Source organism: Hyla sarda, chromosome 7 (assembly GCF_029499605.1).
Source record: "Hyla sarda isolate aHylSar1 chromosome 7, aHylSar1.hap1, whole genome shotgun sequence".
Classification (NCBI taxonomy): Eukaryota; Metazoa; Chordata; class Amphibia; order Anura; family Hylidae; genus Hyla; species Hyla sarda.
In genome coordinates, this window is record NC_079195.1 from 37,296,969 (window position 1) to 37,319,427 (window position 22,459).

General features: G+C 47.2%; 1 protein-coding gene across 2 annotated transcripts in view; it reads left to right on the forward strand.

The window, feature by feature from the left end:
* The window catches only part of HOGA1 (4-hydroxy-2-oxoglutarate aldolase 1), a 70,530-nt gene that overhangs the window by 23,703 nt on the left and 24,368 nt on the right, over positions 1 to 22,459 (forward strand). For both annotated transcript variants that reach the window (XM_056530862.1, XM_056530861.1), the window contains exon 6: positions 112 to 208. In XM_056530862.1, the coding sequence (XP_056386837.1) occupies positions 112 to 208 (97 nt within the window). The remainder of the gene's footprint in view (positions 1 to 111; positions 209 to 22,459) is intronic.

Sequence of the window (22,459 nt, forward strand, 5' to 3'; positions counted from 1 at the left end):
ACTAATTTATGCAGGAAAAGACATCAACTGCCGAGCCGAGAAGTTCGTGACGAATCGAATTTACTGTAAGTTCGCTCATCTCTAATTAGGATGTTTCTGTTTATACTTTAGGTCACACGTATGGGACTGATTGTTCACAAAACTCAGCATTTGGGCTTCCAGGTGTTATCGGGATCTGCAGGCTTCCTCCTGGCTGGATATGCAATTGGTAAGTATCTAATAGCTGTCAGTATCAAAAAACCCCAAATAAATGTGGGAAGTCCAACAGTGGTCCCCAGGGAGGGAACAAGAATACAACAATAAAAGAGTTAAAAAAGGGGCCTGGTTAGGGAGACAAGATTTATAGGGACAGAACGCTGATCCAGGGATTTATTCTGATGCCATATTTGGGGAATATCGGGAAGTAATTATTTCCTCTGTTACGGGGCAATTGGCATCAGATGAGCACAAGAGTAAGGAAAATCCGGCTCCCAAAACTGGATAAAAGTACGTAGCTTTAATGTGTATCATATTAAAATCCAACATAGAAAGAAAAATGGTGACTAAAAGCACAAACGAAACGCACCAACGCATTTTGACTTGTTAACAAGTCTTAATCATGGGCATGGTTGTTAACAAGTCGAAACGCGTTGGTGCGCTTCGTTTGTGCTTTTAGTCTCCATTTTTCTTTCTATGTTGGATTTTAATATGATACATTAAAGCTACGTTCTTTTATCCAGTTTTGGGAGCCGGATTTTCCTTACTCTTGTGCTCATCTGATGTACCTGGGAACACGGCCCTTGCTCATTCCGTGGCTTCCGTGGGTCTGCATGCTGCTAATGGTGAGCTGAACCTTTACCTATATTTCTGGCAATTGGCATCAACCTCATAAGGTTTTTTTTTTTGCCTTTCTCTGGATCAAGACAGTAGGGACGCATTAGGGATACACGTTGAACTTTGATGGTCACTTGCCTTTTTTTCAACCGCACAGCATTTGGAACATACAGTTCCGAACGCTGGAGCCGGCGCCGGGATCTTGTGACGTTATAGCCCCGCCCCCTCGTGATGTCACACCCCGCCCCCTCAATGCAAGTCTATGGGAGGGGGCGTGACTGCCGTCACGCCCCCTCCCATAGACTTGCATTGAGGGGGCAGGACGTGATGGCATGAGGGGGCGTGGCTATGACGTCACGAGCTCCCTGCGTCGGCTCCAGCGTTCGGAACAGTTTTTTTTCCAAACACTGAGCAGCAGAGTACCCCTTTAATTCCAATTCTTACTTAATAGAATCTACAATCACAAGTACGCTAGGAAACGGTGTTGCCTTCTGGGAATAACACGCTGCACATCACCTGGCTCTCTCGCTTCCTAGAACATTCAGCCATATGGTGATTTTCTCACATTTACTTTTTTGTTTGGTTTATTTTGCTGTAAAAGCTCAACGTTATCAAAATTTAGCAGCTTTGTTTTTTTTTTTGTTATTTATGGAAGCTGTCAACTGAGGGTCAAGTAGGGTTAAGAAATGTTATCTCAGACATCCTGGGTGCTGATAATTTCCCTGGTGACGTTGGATTTTGGCAGGGAGTGGACACAGGCACCTAAAGGCCTTGGAGCAAAAAGAGTCTTGTACCCCAGCAAACTTGTAACTCTGCTATTAGTCAAAGTCGCACCGAAAACAATGTGCCGTTTGGCAAAAGGCCCCTATACACATAAAAAAAAAGGCAGCCAATCCCACCGATATTGGCAGCACCAGCCAACTGTCTAATGTGTATGGGGCCTCCTGAACTTTTTTTTTTTGAGAGAGATAAGGTGTCCAGCAGCGGCTTACCCCACCTCTCTCCATTCTAAACAGCCCAATGTTCATGTGCATGGAGGGATTTGGAGAGATAGCTGTTGTCCAATTAAACTTCCGGTCGGGTTTGGACCACTTCTGCCACTGGGTGCCAATCTGCATGATTTTTTTTTTTTAATTCAAGGACTCTTAACGCCTCAGGAACTAGCATAGAACACCCGTTGACTTTGCAAGAGGTTAACTCTGTACCCACTGTGGTAGTTACTGCGGCGGTTTTCTACTTTTTTGGAACTAAAAAGTGTTCCAGGACTGCGCCTCCATGTATGTGGAAGATTAGTTTAGGAGTGAAGTTCCCCATTGCACTGCACTTCTCTCCGGTCTTGTTCTTCTATCTCTTGGTGTCTTTGCTATTACTGCACCTTTTTGACATCAAGGGCACTCGATTGCATCACTGGCCAGACACTGCATCTAGGTAAAAGAGGGGACTACCAACAAATAACTAACTCTGCAGCCCCCCTCCATTACCACTGGGTAAGTGTTCTGCAGGGGCATCACCAGGACCAAGCTTCTACTCCACCTACTATGAACCTTAGTTTACACCCATGTACGAACTGACATTCACATAAGAAACCTTCTGCTGGTAATCCTCACAAATCCTGTAGATAGGCTTTAAAAAAATATATAAGTCAACTGGTGCCAGAAAGTTAAACAGATTTGTAAATGACTACAATGAATTTTTTTTTTTAATCCTTCCAGTAATTATCAGCTGCTGTTGACTACAAAGAAAGTTCTTTTCTTTTTGAATTTCTTTTCTGTCTGACCACAGTGCTCTCTGCTGACACCTCTGTCCATGTCAGGAACTGTCCAGAGTAGAAGCAAATCCCCATAGCAAACTTCTCCTTCTCCGGACAGTTCCTGACATGCACAGAGGTGTCAGCAGAGAGCACTGTGGTTAGACTGGAAAGAACTTCCTGTAGAGCATACAGCAGATGATAAGTACTGGAAGGATTAAGATTTTTTTTTAATAGAAGTAATTTACAAACCTGTTTAACTTTCTGGCACCAGTTGATTTAAAATAATTTGTTTTCCACCGGAGTACCCCTTTAATGGTCCCAAATGGAAATATCCTTTAATCTCATACTGTATGTAATTTTATTGCAAAGGTTTAAAGGGGTAGTCCAGTGGTGAAAAACTTATCCCCTATCCTAAGGATAGGGGATGTTTGAGATCGCTGGGGGTCCGACCGCTGGGGCCCCCTGCGATCTCTCTGTACGGGGCCCCGGCTCTCCGGCCATATAGCGGGTGTCGACCCCCGCACGAAGCGGCAGCCGACACGCCCCCTCAATACATCTCTATGGCAGAGCCGGCGATTGCCGAAGGCAGCGCTTCGGCTCTGCCATAGAGTTGTATTGAGGGGGCGTGTCGGCCGCCGCTTCGTGCGGAGGTCGACACGCCCCCTTCCCGTGGGCTGTCAGGGCTCTGTACAGGAGATCGCGGGGGGCCCCAGCGGTCGGACCCCCCGCGATCTCAAACTTATCCCCTATCCTTAGGATAGGGGATAAGTTGTTAACCACTGAGTCACCACTGGACTACTCCTTTAAAAAAGAAAATATGACCTCAGAAAAGTCATTCAGGGCTGATATTTCTAAAATCTAATGCTAAAAATATCTTGTTGAACATTTTACATTTAAAGGGGTACTCCACCCCTAGACATCTTATCTTCTATACAAAGGATAGGGGAGAAGATGTCTGATCATGGGGGTCCTGCTGCCGGGGACCCCCACGATCTCTGTGCAGCACATGGCATTCATTTAGAATTCTGGGTGCTGGCAGCGGGGGTCATGATGTCACGGCCATGCCCCCTCATGACGTCACACCACGCCCCCTCAATGCAAGTCTATGGGAGGGGGCACTGCCCCCTCCCATAGACTTGCATTGAGGGGGTGTGGTGTGATGTCACGAGGGGCGTGGTAATGGGCATGTCACGACCCCCGCCGCCCGCTCCAAACATTTGGAGCAAAATGTACCCATTTAATGTCAAATTATCCTATCGGATGCTGGTGATATACAAAGACAGAAAAGCTGCACCAAAGCCTCAAAGTAGAGGCATAAAATGCCCAGAATATGTAGAAGGGGAACAGAGCAGATCTCGCCTGTAGGTGCCCTAAAAGCCTTTCACAGCGAGAGTCCCCAGCACCAAAACCTTCATGTTCTCCTCACACTGCTGCATGTAGCAGAACTTCATGTTCCCCGAACGTCTCCCGGGACCTTATAAGAATGGTGTTATATAAGTATGTGACCCCCGCCTCTCCAACTCCGGCCAAATTATCTGCACAGATTCCAGGAGACACAATGTCAGATGAACATGTAGCCATGCTATCCCTGGAATGGAATCCATGTAATCATCTTCACAGCTTGTAAGTATCAGGGTCACCTCTATGGCAGCAGCGGCGTCACGAAACATCTAGGAGATGGCTCCGGCAATATCAACCCTCTAGGTTCTCACATTCATCTGGGGTTACTAAGAGGAATTCATGGATATCGCAACTCCTACACCATGTGAAAAGTCTCCCAACACTTCAGGTCCATGTTCATCCCTGTAAGAAGCAGTATTATAGTAGTTATATTTCTGTACATAGTGGGAAGTATTATAGTAGTTATATTCTTGTATATAGGAGCAGTATTATAGTAGTTATATTCTTGTATATAGGGGCAGTATTATAGTAGTTATATTCTGGTACATAGGAGCAGTATTATAGTAGTTATATTCTTGTATATAGGAGCAATATTATAGTAGTTATATTCTTGTACATAGGTGACAGTATTATGGTAGTTATATTCTTGTACATAGGAGCAGTATTATAGTAGTTATATTCTTGTATATAGGAGGCAGTATTATAGTAGTTATATTCTTGTATATAGGAGCAGTATTATAGTAGTTATATTCTTGTATATGGGAGCAGTATTATAGTAGTTATATTTCTGTACATAGTGGGAAGTATTATAGTAGTTATATTCTTGTATATAGGAGCAGTATTATAGTAGTTATATTCTTGTACATATGGGGCACTATTATAGTAGTTATATTGTTGTATATAGAAGCAGTATTATAGTAGTTATATTCTTGTACATATGAGGCAGTATTATGGTAGTTATATTCTTGTACATAGGTGACAGTATTATGGTAGTTATATTCTTGTATATATGGAGGCAGTATTATAGTAGTTATATTCTGGTACATAGGAGCAGTATTATAGTAGTTATATTCTTGTATATAGGAGCAATATTATAGTAGTTATATTCTTGTACATAGGTGACAGTATTATGGTAGATATATTCTTGTACATAGGAGCAGTATTATAGTAGTTATTCTTGTATATAGGAGCAGTATTATAGTAGTTATATTCTTGTATATGGGAGCAGTATTATAGTAGTTATATTTCTGTACATAGTGGGAAGTATTATAGTAGTTATATTCTTGTATATAGGAGCAGTATTATAGTAGTTATATTCTTGTATATAGGAGCAGTATTATAGCAGTTATATTCTTGTATATAGGAGCAGTATTATAGTAGTTATATTTCTGTACATAGTGGGAAGTATTATAGTAGTTATATTCCTGTATATATGGAGGCAATTTTTATTGTGAAAACAAACAAAATTACAATTAACATAAATTCTTACAATGCAAAACAAAAATAACAAGCATTGTACACACAATGACTACTCAACTAGAGTATGTACAGAGTAATATTAAACTTAGAAAGTCCACATTTGCTGGAAAAGGAAAAACACAAAAAAATTTAATAAAATAACATGACATCATCCGTGTTAAACCAAAGAGACATTCCTCCATAATTTCCCATTATTTTGGTTCCTCCGTATCTCTAATGACTTTACCCACTGGAGCTCGGACATGATCTGGCTTACTGCTGTGTTGTGATGGAATGGCTCATTGTGTATGGACACTCTAGTTCTCATGTGCCAATGGTAATATTTAGTGATAGTAATTATAATGTACATAGTCCCCCTGTCTACAGTCCTGTTACTGGATGGTACAGCATATATGATGTCAGGATACGTCAGGTTCTGCAGTAATGGGATGTTTAGCTTACCGGACACTTCTTCCCATATCCTCCTCCCGCCCCTGCAGTCAGATATGAAATGCTCCATAGTCTCCTCCTGCTGACAACCCAGAGGACAGTTCCTATCAGAAACGCTTAGATATTTCAGGTTACCCCTGACAAAGAGCCTCCCATGGAGCGACAGCCAAGCTATGTCAAAGAATTTTGCGGGGAGTCGTTTCCCATTGAGGAACTTTAGACTTTCCTGTAAAGTGCTGGTCACACAATCCCTCAAGGCAAGCGGAGAGCAGAAGAAAGCCCTACAAACCCTTACGTATAGATCCTTCCTTGGCTTACTCTCTATATAGGACTTCTCAATGCGCCATCTCTTAAGACATCTGAGCCCGTATTCCAGGTACGGGGGGAGGTAGTCACGCGTCCATCTCCCCCTCTTGAGACTGCCGCCTCGCACCCAAGACTCTGCAAAAGGCAATATCCAGTCCCTGATACTATTCGCCCACAGGGAGCTGTTGTTTGAGTCCATGCAACCAAAATTAACTTTTAGAAACATGGAGTCAAAGAACACCCTTGGATTCAGCATATCCAACCCACCCTCTCTCCTCTGTAGGTAGGTGACCCCTCTTTTTATCAGATTCAACCTGTTCCCCCAGAACATTTGGAAGAACAGGCTAAAGAGCCGAGCGGAGAAAGATTCTGGCAAAGGAAAAACAACAGAGACATATAAGAAGACGGGGACCAGGTAAGTCTTCAACATTTTAACCCTTTCTCTATAGGTCAGCCTCCAGTTCTTCCAGCGCTGAACCTTTGCATTTCCGGCTTCCAACTTCTCTTCCCAATTTAGTTTGGCGTTATCGTCCCTCCCGAATTTGACCCCTAGGATTTTAATATAGGAGGAGGCTCTCACAAATTGGGGCAGATCAAAATCTGGATCAGTATCTGATACCCAGAGAGCTTGACTCTTCTCAAGGTTGACCAGAGACCCTGAGGCCTCCGAGTAACTTCTGATGGCCGCAGACAACATCTCCACCTCACGAGGCTCAGATATCACTACGGTCACATCATCCGCGTAGGCAACAACACTCAGGGGTAGGCAGTGGGGGACCGGCACCCCCTGAAAACCACACTCCTGCAGTGACCTCAGAAACGGGTCTAAGGCAAATACATACAGCAGCGGGCTCAGTGGGCAACCTTGTCTCACCCCCGCCTCAACCCTGAAGGTGTCACCCTGCCAACCATTGATCAGAGGAAAGCTCTCGGCCTCACAATACAAAGTCTTCAGCCAATCGATGAATTGTCCCGGAATACCGTACTTTGACAAAGTGGCCCATAGATACTCATGATCTACTCTGTCAAAGGCTTTAGCCTGGTCAAGACTGACAACATATCTCCCACACCTCAGGGCTTTACATCTCTCAAACATCTCCCTTATGGAGATCACTGCCCCAGAGATGTTCCGCCCTTTTACTGTGCCATACTGACAGCCTGCCAACAGTGCCGGGGACAGACAAACTAACCTAGAAAACAGGATTTTTGCCAGAATCTTCCTGTCGACATTCAAGAGGGCAATTGGCCTCCAGTTCTTGATGTCACTCGGCTCTTTACCTTTAGACAGCAGAATCAGCGAGGACACTCTCATGGATGAAGGCATCAGGTGACTTTCTAGACAATTTGTGTAAACATCCACGAGGATTGGAGCCAAGAGGTCTCTGAATGTCTTATAGAATTCTGCTGTTATCCCATCTGGACCTGGTGCCTTCTTCACATGTAACTTATCAATGGCCTCTTTGACCTCTGCCACCGTCAATTCTGCTGTCAAAGGAGAAAAGTCCAAATCATTAGTATCAGGGAGCGGAGTCGCCTCCAAGAATTGGGTCATCTTGTCTCTATCCAAAACCTTCCTCTGAAACAAGTCAGCATAGTACGATCTCACCACCCCCAGGATACCCTCCCGAGATTCCTGCAAAACACCCTGGGAGTCAGTGAGACCGGTGACAGATTTATTTGCCACCCGCTCCCGGCAATTCTCAAAGGGATCAGGAGACCCTAAGGACCCATAATCCCGTTCAAGAACCAGGGAGGTATACCTGCTGTACTGATACTGCCTTATCTCAGATTTCAGCCGGTCTATCCTTTGTTGGTCCCCACCCGCCGAATACAGTGACTCCAATTCTTTCCGCAGCTTGAGATACTGGCCATACTTACTCTTCCCCTTTATAACTGACAGTCTCTTTAAGAGGGTTCTGATCTCATCCTTGACATCCTCCCACCAGGCGGCCATATCATCATAGAAGTCCACCCTCTCTAGTTGACCCTGTATAAGAGAGTGAACCTGTCTCTGCACAGAAGGATCCTCTAATAGACTGGAATTCAGTCTCCACAACCCTCTACCTGTCTCAGGACCCTGTGTGACACCCAAACAGAAATATAAGGCCAGATGGTCAGAATAAGGGACGATCTTCTCATCTTTCTCACCAATCGTCTCTGTAGGACTAACCAGAGCCAAATCTATCCTACTGCTTCTTCCACCACAAAAATAGGTAAACTTTGCCTTCCGACCACCCTGCACAAACACATCTGACAACCCGGCCTGTAGAATGATTTGGTTTAAGACCTTGGAGTCTCGTGTTAGAGGTCTTTTAGATGTTCTGTCACTAGTTGTTCTGGAGGCATTAAAATCTCCGGCCAAGATGACAGGGACAGACGTGAAGAGATATGGCTTCACTTCATTATAAAGGTTAACCCTTTCAGTCACTGTCTGTGAACCATAGATATTAATGAGTCGGAGCCTTCTACCCCGAATAGTAACTTCTAGCATTAGGCACCTTCCCATCAATACCTCTGTCAGCCTATGTACAGTTACATCATTGGTGGTAAAGAGGATAGAGACCCCGGCACTTGGTTCCACAGCCAGTGACCAAAAGGATGGACCAGACCGCCATTCACGCTCTGCTTCACGTAACAGTCCTTGAGTATTTAAACGTGTCTCCTGTAAGAAGAAGATGTCAGCATCAATAGACTTTAGATGGTCATATACGACGTGTCTGGTCCTCCTCACTCTGACACTGTTCACATTACTGGAGAACACTTTAAGGGTAAAGTCGGCCATCATAACAAAGGAAAGCAGAAGAAGCAGAGATGTCACCCCCATCATCACAGATCTGAGTCCGAGCCCTCCTGCTGACCACCTGTTTCCATGTCCGATTCGGACAGACGTTTATCCCGTGGGGGTCTCCTTTTTGTGGGGGGATCACCCTCTTGGTCTTCATTAAATTCCTCTATCACTCTCTTTAGCTCCCTCTCCATCTCTTCCTCAGCGTCTGACTCTGACAACACACTGTACCTATTTGTGATGGTCATTACACCTGACCCGGGGTCTACTTTCTTTTTGGAGGGCTTTTGGACAGTGGTCCATCCCTCCTCAGGCTTGCGGCTGGTTTTGTCTTTTTTCCGTCTCTTCTGCGGATTTATTGATGCTGGGGCAGAAGAAGACATGGCCACAACCTGCTCAGTGACCTCCCTGTTCCCCTCAGTGGCTCCTGGCTGGGACTGGTCGGGCACTGTGTCACCAATATTGTCACCCATATTGTCACCCCTAGTGTCACCTACAGTGTCACCCATATTGTCACCCCTAGTGTTATGCTGAGGCTCGGGTTGTGTCACTGCTGACCCTGACACCAATGTCTCCCCCTCCAGGTCCTCTGCCCCCTCCAGCAGGTCCTCATCAGGGAAGTCCTTACAGATGTTATGCCAGGCGTCAGGACAGTCCCTGTGGGAGTGACCGGTCTTACCACAGAGGTTGCAGCGGATGTTCTGGCAGGTGGCGCTGACATGGCCGATCTCCCCACATAAATTACACTTCACTAGGGTGCACACACTCGCGATATGACCGGTCTTCCCACACTTGAAACATTTTCTGGGCTGACCTGCATAGAAACAAACCCCTTTTTCCCGACCAATGAAAAATGAATTGGGCAGATGTTGGGTAATGTTATTAATCTGCCGTAACTTTACCAGGACCTTCCACCCGCCCGTCCATATGCCGTCCTCATCCCTGGTCTTAGTCAGGTCTGACATTAGGTCACAGTGCCTTTTTAACCACACAACAATATCCTGGGGGGGGACAGACTCGTTCCAGAATATAATGGTGACATTCGCTGTGTCCGGTCTGGAGATGGGGACAAAGCTGAAATTATTCCAGCCATCAGCATCTCTCACCCGGGTGACATGGGCCCAGAAGCGGTCCAGGTCAGACATGAGTTTGAAGCTGACGTCATAGCCCTGCCTGTCAGGAAGGTTTATCACTGCCAGGATGTTAGATGGCAGGAAGCCCATTTGGTGGCACAGAAGTTCACGGACCACAAACCTCCTGTCAGGCAGCTCCTCCTTGGCCCCTCTATGTCTGAACCTGACCACGTTCCTCCTCTTGAAAGCCTGACCCGTATAGTTTACATTGGACATGAATGGTGACCCACGACTCCAGGCATTACCAGAGGAGGCGCCACTACTTCTACCCTCCTGCTGTACTTGGGGGCGCTGTGGTGGCTGCTGACCAGCCGTACTAGGGGGGTCTGACACTTGTGTGACTAAAGGGGGGAAGTGTTGTGCATCAGACTGTACAGCCCCCTCCCCACCATCAACCTCTATACTCTGGGGGTCACAAGCCTCTGAAGGCTGAACTAATGGTGGACCTGACCCCAGAGATGACCCCAGATCCCACACAGACTGTGAAGCACCCCCCTCTGCAGACACATTATCAGTAATATCACATACAGTCATATCAGTGCAGTCACTGGCAGTATGATCCTGCACTACAGAGCCCAGCAAGCCTTGCAGAGCCATGTCCTGTGAACTCTCTGCTGCACTGCTGCCTTCAGGTAAGAGTCCACAGTCCTGCTGCTCTCTACTGCGCCCAGGGGCTTGTGGTGACTGCACTACTGTTACAGAGTTACCTTCAGGTATGTGTCCATAGTCCTGCTTCACCGTGCTGACTGCTGGGACTTGTGGTACCTCTGGAGGAGTCTCTGCAGGTCTCTGATGTTGCTGGACGCTTGCTTCTGCTTGTCTGTACAAATCCCCTTTTTCAAAAGGGAAGCTGGCTGGTCTGAGGAGTGGTCTTGCACAGGACTGCTGGATGTCCTCTTGTCTTGCACAGGACTGCTGGATGTCATCTGGACAGGTTGTAGACTTGGGTTCAGCAGTAGATGTAGATGACTTTGTTGCTGGTCTCTCCTTATATCCCTCAAATCTTTGCTGATTCCTGAAGGTTTCAGCGACTGGTCCCATCCGCTCCAATACGTCCTCCATGTCCTGCACAGTGTCAGCGAGCTGCACAGCGAGGGAGCTCAGCTTCTTGTCATGTACAGCCTGGTTATTGGGGTTTGCTGCCTTTAGCTTGTATATACATTCAATTTGTTTCTGCAGCTGTAACTTTGTCTTTTTTAAAGTCTCAAGTCTCTTTACCAGAGCTGGGATCTGCTCGGCCAAACACAGTTCAGGCGCCCGCTGAGTATTGGGGGGCCGTGCTGGTGGGGTACTGACAGGACTCTGCTTCTGAGGTGGCATCTGTCTCGGTGTTGCTGTGGTCACTGCTGCAGGGTCACAATCTCCAGACTGGGGACTGGGCCCCTGGTTCTTCTCAGTGACCGCACTTGTGGCCCCCTGAAGCCTTCCTGCTGTACTCCCTCTGGTCCCCTCTGGCGTGCTTGTAACTTTTGCGCTGCTCCCGCTCCCGTATCGTGTGCGGTCAGAACGTATCAGGACAGGCTGCTGCAGATTCTCCTGCATGGTCTGCTTCTCCAGGGATGTTCTCCTCTGTCTGACTGCAGGAGGGGTGGATTGCACACCTGCAGCCATTACCTTACTTGATGATTCCTTCTTAGCTTCCAAGACTTTCTTTTCATCTGTGCTTCTTACTGCACCAGAACTGACAACATTCTGAACATTTCTTACATCCATAGAAACTTTAGGATTTTCATCCATGGTTTGTGGTGTCTGGGGATTAATTCCCAGAATAGGCCGAGAAGCCTGGGCCTTGCTTGGGGAGCTTCCCCACCCAGGGTGGCCCCTCCCTGGGCTTTCTCCAGACATCAGGAGAGCTACACAGACACAACCTCTCAGCTAGGAGGCAGTATTATAGTAGTTATATTCTTGTATATATGGAGGCAGTATTATAGTAGTTATATTCTTGTATATAGGAGCAGTATTATAGTAGTTATATTCTTGTATATAGGAGCAGTATTATAGTAGTTATATTCTTGTACATAGGAGCAGTATTATAGTAGTTATATTCTGGTACATAGGAGCAGTATTATAGTAGTTATATTCTTGTATATAGGAGCAATATTATAGTAGTTATATTCTTGTACATAGGTGACAGTATTATGGTAGTTATATTCTTGTACATAGGAGCAGTATTATAGTAGTTATATTCTTGTATATAGGAGCAGTATTATAGTAGTTATATTCTTGTATATGGGAGCAGTATTATAGTAGTTATATTTCTGTACATAGTGGGAAGTATTATAGTAGTTATATTCTTGTATATAGGAGCAGTATTATAGTAGTTATATTTCTGTACATAATAGGCAGTATTATAGTAGTTATATTCTTGTATATAGGAGCAGTATTATAGTAGGTATATTCTTGTATATAGGAGCAGTATTATAGTATTTATATTCTTGTATATAGGAGCAGTATTATAGTAGTTATATTCTTGTATATAGGAGCAGTATTATAGTAGTTATATTCTTGTAAATAGGAGGAGTATTATAGTAGTTCTATTCTTGTACATAGGAGCAGTATTATAGTAGTTATATTCTTGTATAGAGGAGCAGTATTATAGTAGTTATGTTCTTGTATATAGGAGCAGTATTATAATAGTTATATTCTTGTATATAGGAGCAGTATTATAGTAGTTATATTCTTGTATATAGGGGCAGTATTATAGTAGTTATATTCTTGTATATAGGGGCAGTATTATAGTAGTTATATTCTTGTATATAGGAGGCAGTATTATAGTAGCTATATTCTTGTATATAGGAGCAGTATTATAGTAGTTATATTCTTGTACATATGGGGCACTATTATAGTAGTTATATTCTTGTATATAGGAGCAGTATTATAGTAGTTATATTCTTGTACATATGAGGCAGTATTATGGTAGTTATATTCTTGTACATAGGTGACAGTATTATGGTAGTTATATTCTTGTACTGTGGGCCGCCCACCCCTTCCTTCAAGGATCCTAAAGCATTTGCACTGTCTGCCTATATGGTACATTTGCCCTTGTGTGACAGTATAGATGAAGCTGCGGTGTTTTTTGTGTGCACTATATTACATGGTCGTCTTCTTTTCTTTCAGCAGCTGCCAAGAAACTTAGTGAAATCTCCACATGGAGTTAAACTATTGGCTCTCTGTACAATGGCTATGAAATCCACCAGGCTGGCCCCTCAGCCCTGCAGTTATGTGTAATGAAGCGGAGCTAATGATCAGCTCATCTTCTGCAGAATATCATTGCTTCTGTTATGTTCAGAGACACACTAATAATACAGACTCCATTAACTGCATAGTAAATTTTTAAAAGCATTGTGTAGGTTTCAGCAATTTAGATGACGTAGATTTCGCTAAAAGTCAATAATGCATTTTTCGATTATTGCAGAACATTGCTGCTTCATGACATGATTTGCATTTGGCTCAGTGACTTCTGTGTTGGCTACAATAACATCTTCAGGTCATTAAAAAAACAGCTTGAGAAAATCCACCAAGTAAAGGGACAAAGTATTCTTCAATAGAGGAGAATAAAGAATTGTCCAGTATTATATTATCTACAGCTGGCAGAATTATAATAGCTCTAGTGATTTGCATTCTGGGAAATGTCATCTTTACAGCATAAATCATACATTAATAGTAGGAGGAAAAACCCTGTGATCCCCTACAGCAGTGGCCTTCAACCTACAGACCTCCAGATGTTGCAAAACTACAACTCCCAGCATGCCCGGACAGCCCTTGGCTGTCCGGGCATGCTGGGAATTGTAGTTTCGCAACATCTGGAGGTCCGCAGGTTGAAGACCACTGCCCTACAGTATGACAGCTCCGCAAAGCTGTTACATGATGTAACACAAGATAAACAATGTAATGTATGTACACAGTGACCCCACCAGCAGAATAGTGAGTACAGCTCTGGAGTATAATACAGGATATAACTCAGGATCAGTACAGGATAAGTAATGTAATGTGTGTACACAGTGACTCCACCAGCAGAATAGTGAGTACAGCTCTGGAGTATAATACAGGATATAACTCAGGATCAGTACAGGATAAGTAATGTAATGTGTGTACACAGTGACTCCACCAGCAGAATAGTGAGCACAGCTCTGGAGTATAATACAGGATATAACTCAGGATCAGTACAGGATAAGTAATGTAATGTATGTACACAGTGACCTCACCAGCAGAATAGTGAGTGCAGCTCTTGAGTATAATACAGGATATAACTCAGGATCAGTACAGGATAAGTAATGTAATGTATGTACACAGTGACCCCACCAGCAGAATAGTGAGTGCAGCTCTGGAGTATAATACAGGATATAACTCAGGATCAGTACAGGATAAGTAATGTAATGTGTGTACACAGTGACTCCACCAGCAGAATAGTGAGTACAGCTCTGGAGTATAATACAGGATATAACTCAGGATCAGTACAGGATAAGTAATGTAATGTATGTACACAGTGACCCCACCAGCAGAATAGTGAGTACAGCTCTGGAGTATAATACAGGATATAACTCAGGATCAGTACAGGATAAGTAATGTAATGTATGTACACAGTGACCTCACCAGCAGAATAGTGAGTACAGCTCTGGAGAGAGGTTGTGTTCTGCTGAGCTCCTGAGTTTCCCAGAGAAGCAGAGATTTTTATCCGTCCCTCCCCAGGTGTGTGGCAGACACCTGGGTAGGTTTTCCTGCTATGGAGCCCTGGGAAGCTGGGGCTTCATCTTGCACCCCCCGTTCTCGGCTGGCGGGGTGTGCAAAGGAACATGCAACAGCCAGTAGTCAAGATGGGGTGAGGAGATCCACCAGGGTCCACAGCCATGTGGGGCCCCCTCCCCCGACCTCAGCTGGGAGCTGCAAAGTTCCAGCAGAAGCTCATCCAGGCAGCGGAGTGGAAAGTCTGCATCTGTTTCCTCAGAACCCCAGCAATGGGGGGTAAAGGGGCCCAGAGAATCCCTGGCCAGCTTTGGGTCCAGAATCCAGGCCAAGATGGCTCAGTATGAACAGCTCGGCAAACAACTAAGAGGCCTCAGAGAGGAGCTGAAGTTCACAAGCTACCAAGCAAACAATGCAGCAAAGACCAAGAGGGCAGCATTTTCCACCAAGGTGAGAGCTCTGAAGAAACAGGTGGATGAGATTGTGAGGCTGAGATCGGACATTGTGGAGGGAGGTGGTATACTCAGCGAGAGACTTGTGAACAAGGATCATTTCTCCAGCATGAAGGTCTCAGGACAAGTGAGTAACCAAGATGACTGCCAGAGTGAGGAGGAGGAGATGGAGGGAGGTGAGGAGGGGGATTAGAGTGATGGGGATATGGATACTGGACCTGTGTGTACCACCACTACTGTTACCCCAGACCCCCCACTTACCCTCAGTGAGGACTATGTAAACCCGGCTCAGGTGGCCTTACCTCCCTCCAGTGAGGATGATGATGACGGCAGTGACTGCAGTGATGGCAGCGGCTTGGCAGATGGGGGTCTCCTGCGGGCAATTGTTATGCAGGAGTCCCCCACCCGTCTGGAAAACTTTTCCTTCGGGGATGATTTGGGCCCAGAGGAGAAGGGAAAGAAGAAGAAAGGAAAGGGCAAGAAGAGGAAGAAGACACAAGGAGTTAAGTTTGTCTTTTCTCCCTTCCAGCAGTCTGGGTCGGCTGAAAAGTCGGTTCAGGGTGCTGGGTCCCCCAATCTGCCAGACCCCGTTTCTGTAGTGGATCGGGGCCAGCATGGGGGATACAGTAGTGCACCCAAAATCGCCGCGGGTGCTATAGAAAAAAAAGGGCACCCTCCTGAGAGGGGGGAGGGTGTCCAGGCACCGGAAAATGGCGGCAGATTCACCCGTTCGGGGGGCGGTCCCCTGGTTAAAGTGGGCGGTACAGGTCCTGGCGCTGCAGGGCACTCTCCTGTGAGGGGGGGGAGTGTCCGGGCGCCGGACCTTGTTGGTTCAGGGGGCGGTCCCCTAGGTGGCGTGGTTGGTACTGGTTCTGGCGCCAGGGGGCACTCCACTATAAAGGGGGAGGTTCCCTGCACATCAGCTGTAGCGGGAGTTAGTCCGGAGGGACAGTCTTTTTGCGAGGGGGCGTGGCCACCCATGTCAGAGGCGGAGCCTGTGTCTGCACCCCAAGACACAGGAAGAAAGAACTATGCAGCACCAATCCTGAAACCGGCAACCCTTAAACATGAAGCAAAAGACCCAGCCAGCCCAGTCTGTAACACACCAAGGGAGAGTGAACGCAAGAGTGAAAGTGAAAGGAAAAATGTGAATAAAAATGGTAATGTGCAGAATGTGAGTTATGGTGGTGTGCATGGGAGGAGTTGTAGTAGCAGTGTGGATGAGGGGGGTGCAAGCGGAGTGCAAGAAAGGGGTGCAAGTAGTGTGCAAGAGAGGGGTGCAAGAGGAGTGCAAGAGAGGGGTGCAAGTGGAGTTCAAGAGAGGGGTGCAAGTGAAATACAGGTGAGGAGCGGTAGTGGAATGGCAGAGAGAGGTGTTATGGCTGATGATTCTGTTAAGAGTAAGGGTCCAGGTTTGGTCTCTGGGTCAGTTCCTGGTTCGACTGCCCCCCGGTAGTGGCTGCTTCTCCCAGAAGCTATGCCAGCGTCACTGCCGGGGGATCAGGGGGATCCCCATCTCCATCTGGCTCTGGGGGTCACTTGCAACAGCGCCTCCTGGAGGCTCTACGTAGGGGAGACAGGTCAATCCATGTAGAGGGGAGGGGTGAGGTTGACCTGTCTTTTTGGATAGAAAGACATGGCTTAGGCGCCTTCCGAGAACAAAACGGGGAGGTGGTCTGGTCCCTCCCGACATACGGGCAGGAAAGTGGCCGTAGGAATGTGGTCCGTTTAGTGTGGAGGGGCGAAGATGCGTGTCCGCCTCGGGGTAAGGTGGTTGAGCTCCTCCTCCGGATGGAATTCAGGGCAAGTGACATCTTTGCCCTGATCCACCCCTATGGTACTTCCGAGTTTGACATCAGCTTTGTTCGGCCAGAGGGTTTGGAACTTTTCTGGTCGAATTATGAGGTGGTGAAAAGCGAGCCCGGCTGGCGGGATTTTGCCGTAAAGGCGATATCCCGTCAGAATCTGGCCAAGAAAGTGACCGTTTTGACACGTAACGAGTCACTATCTTGCTATGACATTATGACCTGGCTTAGCCGATATGGGGATGTGACGGACATGCCAAAAAAGAACTATGACGAACATGGGATCTGGTCTGGGGCCTGGACGTTTTCCGTCAAACTGAAGCGTTCAGGGAGCACTGTTGCCCACATCCCATCAGCTGGTTTCCTTGGGAGAGACAGAATCCAAGTTTTCTACCAGGGGCAGCCCAAGGTCTGTCACAGGTGTGGCAGCCCCACCCACTTTAGCGCAGCCTGTACCGTGCAGGTCTGTGCACTGTGCGGTGGGGTAGGTCATCTTGCCGCATCCTGTAGGCAGATCCGGTGTCATCTGTGTGGTGTCTTAGGACACCCTTTCAGCCGTTGTCCTAGCGCCTTTGCCCGTGCGACGGTCACCTTGGCTGGGGAGAGCAGTAATGTTGCCTCAGCTGTGGAGGGCACGAGTGCGGGTGAAGGTGCAACAGGGTCAGTGAAGAGGAAAAGTCCCGCCAAGCTGAGGCGGGAGGCTAATCGGAGAAGGAGCAGGGAACTGGAGAGTTCCCATGTGGCAGGGGTAGCTTCTGACCCTGCTCCAGAGGTTAGTCCTGAAACTGCTGAGACCCTGGGGGAGAATGTGCTGGATGAGGAAATGGGGAGAATCTGTAAAGAAGAGGGCAGCAAGGCCAATCTTTCCGATTCCTCCCACTGTGAAAGTGTGGATGAGGAGGGTGAAGAGCGGCCAAAAAAGAAGGGCAGTAAAGGGAGAAAGAAGAGGTCGGAGCCCTCTAGTCCCCGTGCTGCAGACCAGGTCCATAGCGGAAGCTTACCTGCCCCCCCTCTGATTGATCTGTCTAACCGGTACTCTGTCCTTGAAGACATCTCCTCCCCCTCCTTGGAGGGGGGGGGGGTCAGGGATGGGGTGCCTGAAGTGGGGGAACCTCCAGGGGGAACTGGGCCCTGTCCTGATGGGGCAATTTCCTCAGGGGATGGGGCCAAATCGGAGCCAGGCGGAGATGGGGATTCTAAAATGGACCAGTCAGAATCAAAAAAACGGTCCAAAGAGAAGGAAGCCTCCTCGTCTGGGGATGAGGGGGTAAAGAAGAAACAAAAATGAGGGGGTTAGGGCCGTCTATCTCAATCACCCATGATGGCGGCACTCACCCCATTGACGCTGGCATCTATTAACTGTGCCAGTATAAAGTCTGATACGGCTAGATTCGCAGCCTTTGATTTTCTCGGCCGTGTTGAAGCCGATATTTGGTATCTGCAGGAGACCAGGTTGTCAGATCTTGCCTCTCTGGTAAAAGCCAGGAGAGAGTGGAGGCGCGGGCCCTCCCACTGGTCTCTTGCGGCTGAGCCGTATAGTGGGGTGGCGGTCCTTTTTACCGCTCCTGTTGAATGCAGATGGGTTATTGAGTTAGAAATGGGGAGGTGCCTGATCTTAGATGTCCTCATGAAGGGGCAAGAGCTCCGGCTTATTAACATCTACGCCCCACAAACCAAGTGGGGACGAAAAGATCTCTTTATGAGGATTAAGCCCTTTCTTTTTACAAGCCGACAGGTGATCTTTGGAGGGGTTTTCAATACTGTCACAAGGTCCCAAGATAGGAGAGGCTCCAATGATCGGTTGGCTTATGATAGCATAGCTCTCAATAGTATAGTTAGGGAAGCTCGCCTAGAGGACGCCCACATCCGGAGCCCCTCAGGCCACGCGGGTTTCACCTATCATCGAGGTAGCTGCAGGTCTAGAATAGACAGGTTTTATTTGAAGGAGGAAGCTGTCTCTTCTGCAGTGTCCGTGGTTGAGGTGGAGACCCCTCGGATGGATAAAGGTTATTGGAAGCTGAATTCGTCCCTCCTGGAGGAAGCGGAGATAAGACAGTCCTTTGAGGATTTTCTTCAGAGTCAGGTACCTTTACTGGGCCTATGTAGTAGTAAGTCAGAGTGGTGGGAGATGTTCAAGAAGCGGGTTGCGGGGTTCTTCCGCCAGCTCTCGAGCCTCAGGTCCCTGAATAGGTATCGCCTGTATCAGGGACTGAGGAGGAAACTCGAGCTTCTCGTCTCGACTGGAGGTAGCCGGGAGGATATCTCCAGAGTGAAGTCCTTGCTGATGAGATGTCAGTACGATAGGCATGCATCTTTGGTTTTTGAGAGGGATTTCGGGAAGTACCGCTCGCCCGACCCTTACAGAAACTGTAAGATGTCAGTGAGTAGTAAAGTCATTTCAGGACTGATTGATAGTACAGGATCTCTGAATCGGTCCAGATCAGGGATCTTGGAGGTCGTCAGATCCTTCTACTTGCATCTCTTGGGAAGGAAGGATCTAGATCGAGACGGGATGTCGGCTTTCCTGGCTGAAACCATTCCTGAGCCAGGGGTAGACCCCTCTCTTGATGTTTTGGCAGAAGAAATCAGGGAAGAGGAAGTGAGACTGGCGATTGAGGGGCTCGCCCCCAAGAAGTCACCAGGTCCGGATGGCTTAACATCCGAGTGGTACAAGACCTTTAAGGAGTCTTTAGCTCCCCTCTTGACTGAGGTATTCAATGAGTGTCTCTCCTCGGGCACTCTGCCGAAGTCAATGAGGAGGTCAGCCCTGATTCTTCTCTTAAAGGGTAAAGATCCCAGCCGTATTGAGAATTGGAGGCCCATAGCTCTTCTCAATACGGACAGGAAGCTTCTGGCCAAGATACTGTTTAATCGGCTGGTGAAGTTTGCACCCCGGCTCCTTTCGGGGGCCCAGCACTGCTCTGTTCCAGGCCGAAGCACCTTAAGTGCTGTTCTCGGTGTTCGGGAGGCAGTGGAGCGGAGTAGTGCGGGTCTCTGGAAGGGGTACTTGCTGTCCCTGGATCAGGCCAAAGCATTTGATCGGGTGAACCACGAGTACCTCTGGTCCGTCCTCCTGAGATATGGCTTACCGTGTGCTTTTATTAATTGGCTTAAGACCTTATATGCAGGGGCAGAGAGTTTCCCGCTGGTGAACGGGTGGTCTGGCCGCTCTTTTGAGGTGGGGTCCGGAGTCCGTCAGGGTTGTCCTTTGAGCCCGCTTTTATACGTGTTCGCAATTGATCCCTTTGTCCGGAGGGTAGATTGTGGGCCGTTGGCGGGAGTCGGGATGTTTCTGGCGGAGCTGGATGTCGCCCAGAGAGTGGTGGCGTATGCTGATGATGTCACCATTTTCGTGTCCTCGAGAGAGGAGGTCGATGTGGTGATGTCGGAGGTGGAACACTACTCGGAGGCATCCGGGTCTAAGATCAACCGGGATAAGTGTGAAAGTCTCTGGCTGGGAGGGGGAGATCCCACTTTTGATCTCCCGGACACCCTCCCAGGGCCCCAAGACTCAGCAAAAATTCTGGGCATCACATTCGGCCAGGATGATTATCCCACCAAAAACTGGGACGGTAAGCTACAGGATGCCACTCATAGGGTGGATCAGTGGAAGGGTTGGTCTATGACCCTCAGGGAAAGGGTACACCTGATCAAATCGTACCTGCTCCCCTTGTTTATCTATCTGGGCAGTGTATGTATCTTGCCAGAGGCTTACTACACTAGGATCTACAGCCTGTTTTTCCAACTGTTATGGGGGAACAGGATGAACCTAGTCAAGAGAGAGGTTACGTACCGCACAAGGAGACTAGGGGGTTTATCTATGGTAAACCCTGTGGTGTTCTTAACAAACACCTTCTTGAAAGCCAACATCTCAAACCTCTGGTCAGAGAGGGCTCCTCCGTGGGTACTCTCCTGCAGGGAATGGTTTCGGCCTTTCTTCCAGGAATGGGAGACAGGAGGGCAAGTGAACGACCTCCGTACGCCCCATGGATATCTTCCGGCTTACGCTACCCCGACTCTGAAGGCGATACGTCGGTGGGGTCTGGGAGTGTGGGAGATCAGGACCCAGTCAAGGCAGTTCCTTGACAAACGGGTTCTGTTGACCCACTTCCAGAAGCCTCTGGCGCTCAGGGACTGCCCAGGTCGGGATCTGAGGGTGGGGTTGTATCTCTTAAATATGAAAAGGATCCCCCAGAAGTTTTGGGACTTGGCCTGGCGCTGCTTTCAGGGGAAGCTATATGTGAGGGACAATTTGAAGTGCAGGAGATCTGATGACCGGGGGTGTCCCCGAGAAGAGTGCGGGGACATGCTGGAAAGCATGGACCATTTCCTGCTTCATTGTCCCTTTAATATAAGGGTCTACAACCGGGTGGTGCTTCCATCGGCTGGAGTCAACTTGCCGGCCTTACCTATCCAGAGTGGGCTTATGGGGCATTCAGGAACCTGGGTGGCCGAGATCGGGGCACTTTGTTTTTAGTCAGTTTAGTGGTTAGGTACTACACGTGGAATGCACGGTGTTTAGTGTCTAATCAGCGCAAAGTCCTCTCCGAGGTGGAGGTCTGTAGGAATATCACCGGTGACCTCGGGAAGATCAGGTCTTTGGAGTATGGCAGTCTTGGTACCAGTAGGGCTTCTCTCCTATGGAGAGGGTTTTCTTTTGATGTGCCCTAGGTACTAGACCTTTTGGGTAGAGTACCCTTGTTTTTGTTAGGGACAGTGATGCAGGGACAGGGTTAGGGTGATAGTAGGGTCAGTTTATCTTTAGGGATAATGGTAGGGAGAGAGGTAGGGTGCAGTTAGGGAAAGAATATACATTTTGTATGTATCAGGATTGCCATCCTTCTTCCTGGTGGTGGGCTAATGCATGTGCACCATAGCTTTTTGTTTTGTTTTCAGATGTTAAGGTTATGAAGGGCTTACAGGCACCGAACTTGGGCCTAAAGTGGGTTGTATTGTTTGCTTATGTATGTTAAAGCTGGTAATGGTTAAGTTGGTTGGGAGGAGTTCTAGGTTGGGAGGGTGTATTTGTGGGTGGTGGTGGTCTTTTCTTTTGGTGGACCTGGCATGGGTCAGTTATGGACTGGACATTGAGGACTATGAACTGTATGGAAAAAACTCTGACCAATGTACAGGAGGGCGGGTGGTGTGGGTGAAGGGTCAGTTTAGTGTAGAATGTTCTTTTATATTTGTAGGTGTGTTTTCTGTTTATTTATAGGTGTATATAGTTTGTGTATTGTATTGTACATAGTAGTGTATATAGTTAGTTATGTATATAGTATGTATAATGTATGTTATATTATTATAAAATGTTTTTTATTTTTTATTTTTTTATTTATTTTATTTTTAAGTATATAGTATTTATAGTAGAGATAGACATGGCAGTCGAACCAGTTTTGTTTTTGTAGTAATGTTTCTTTAGTATC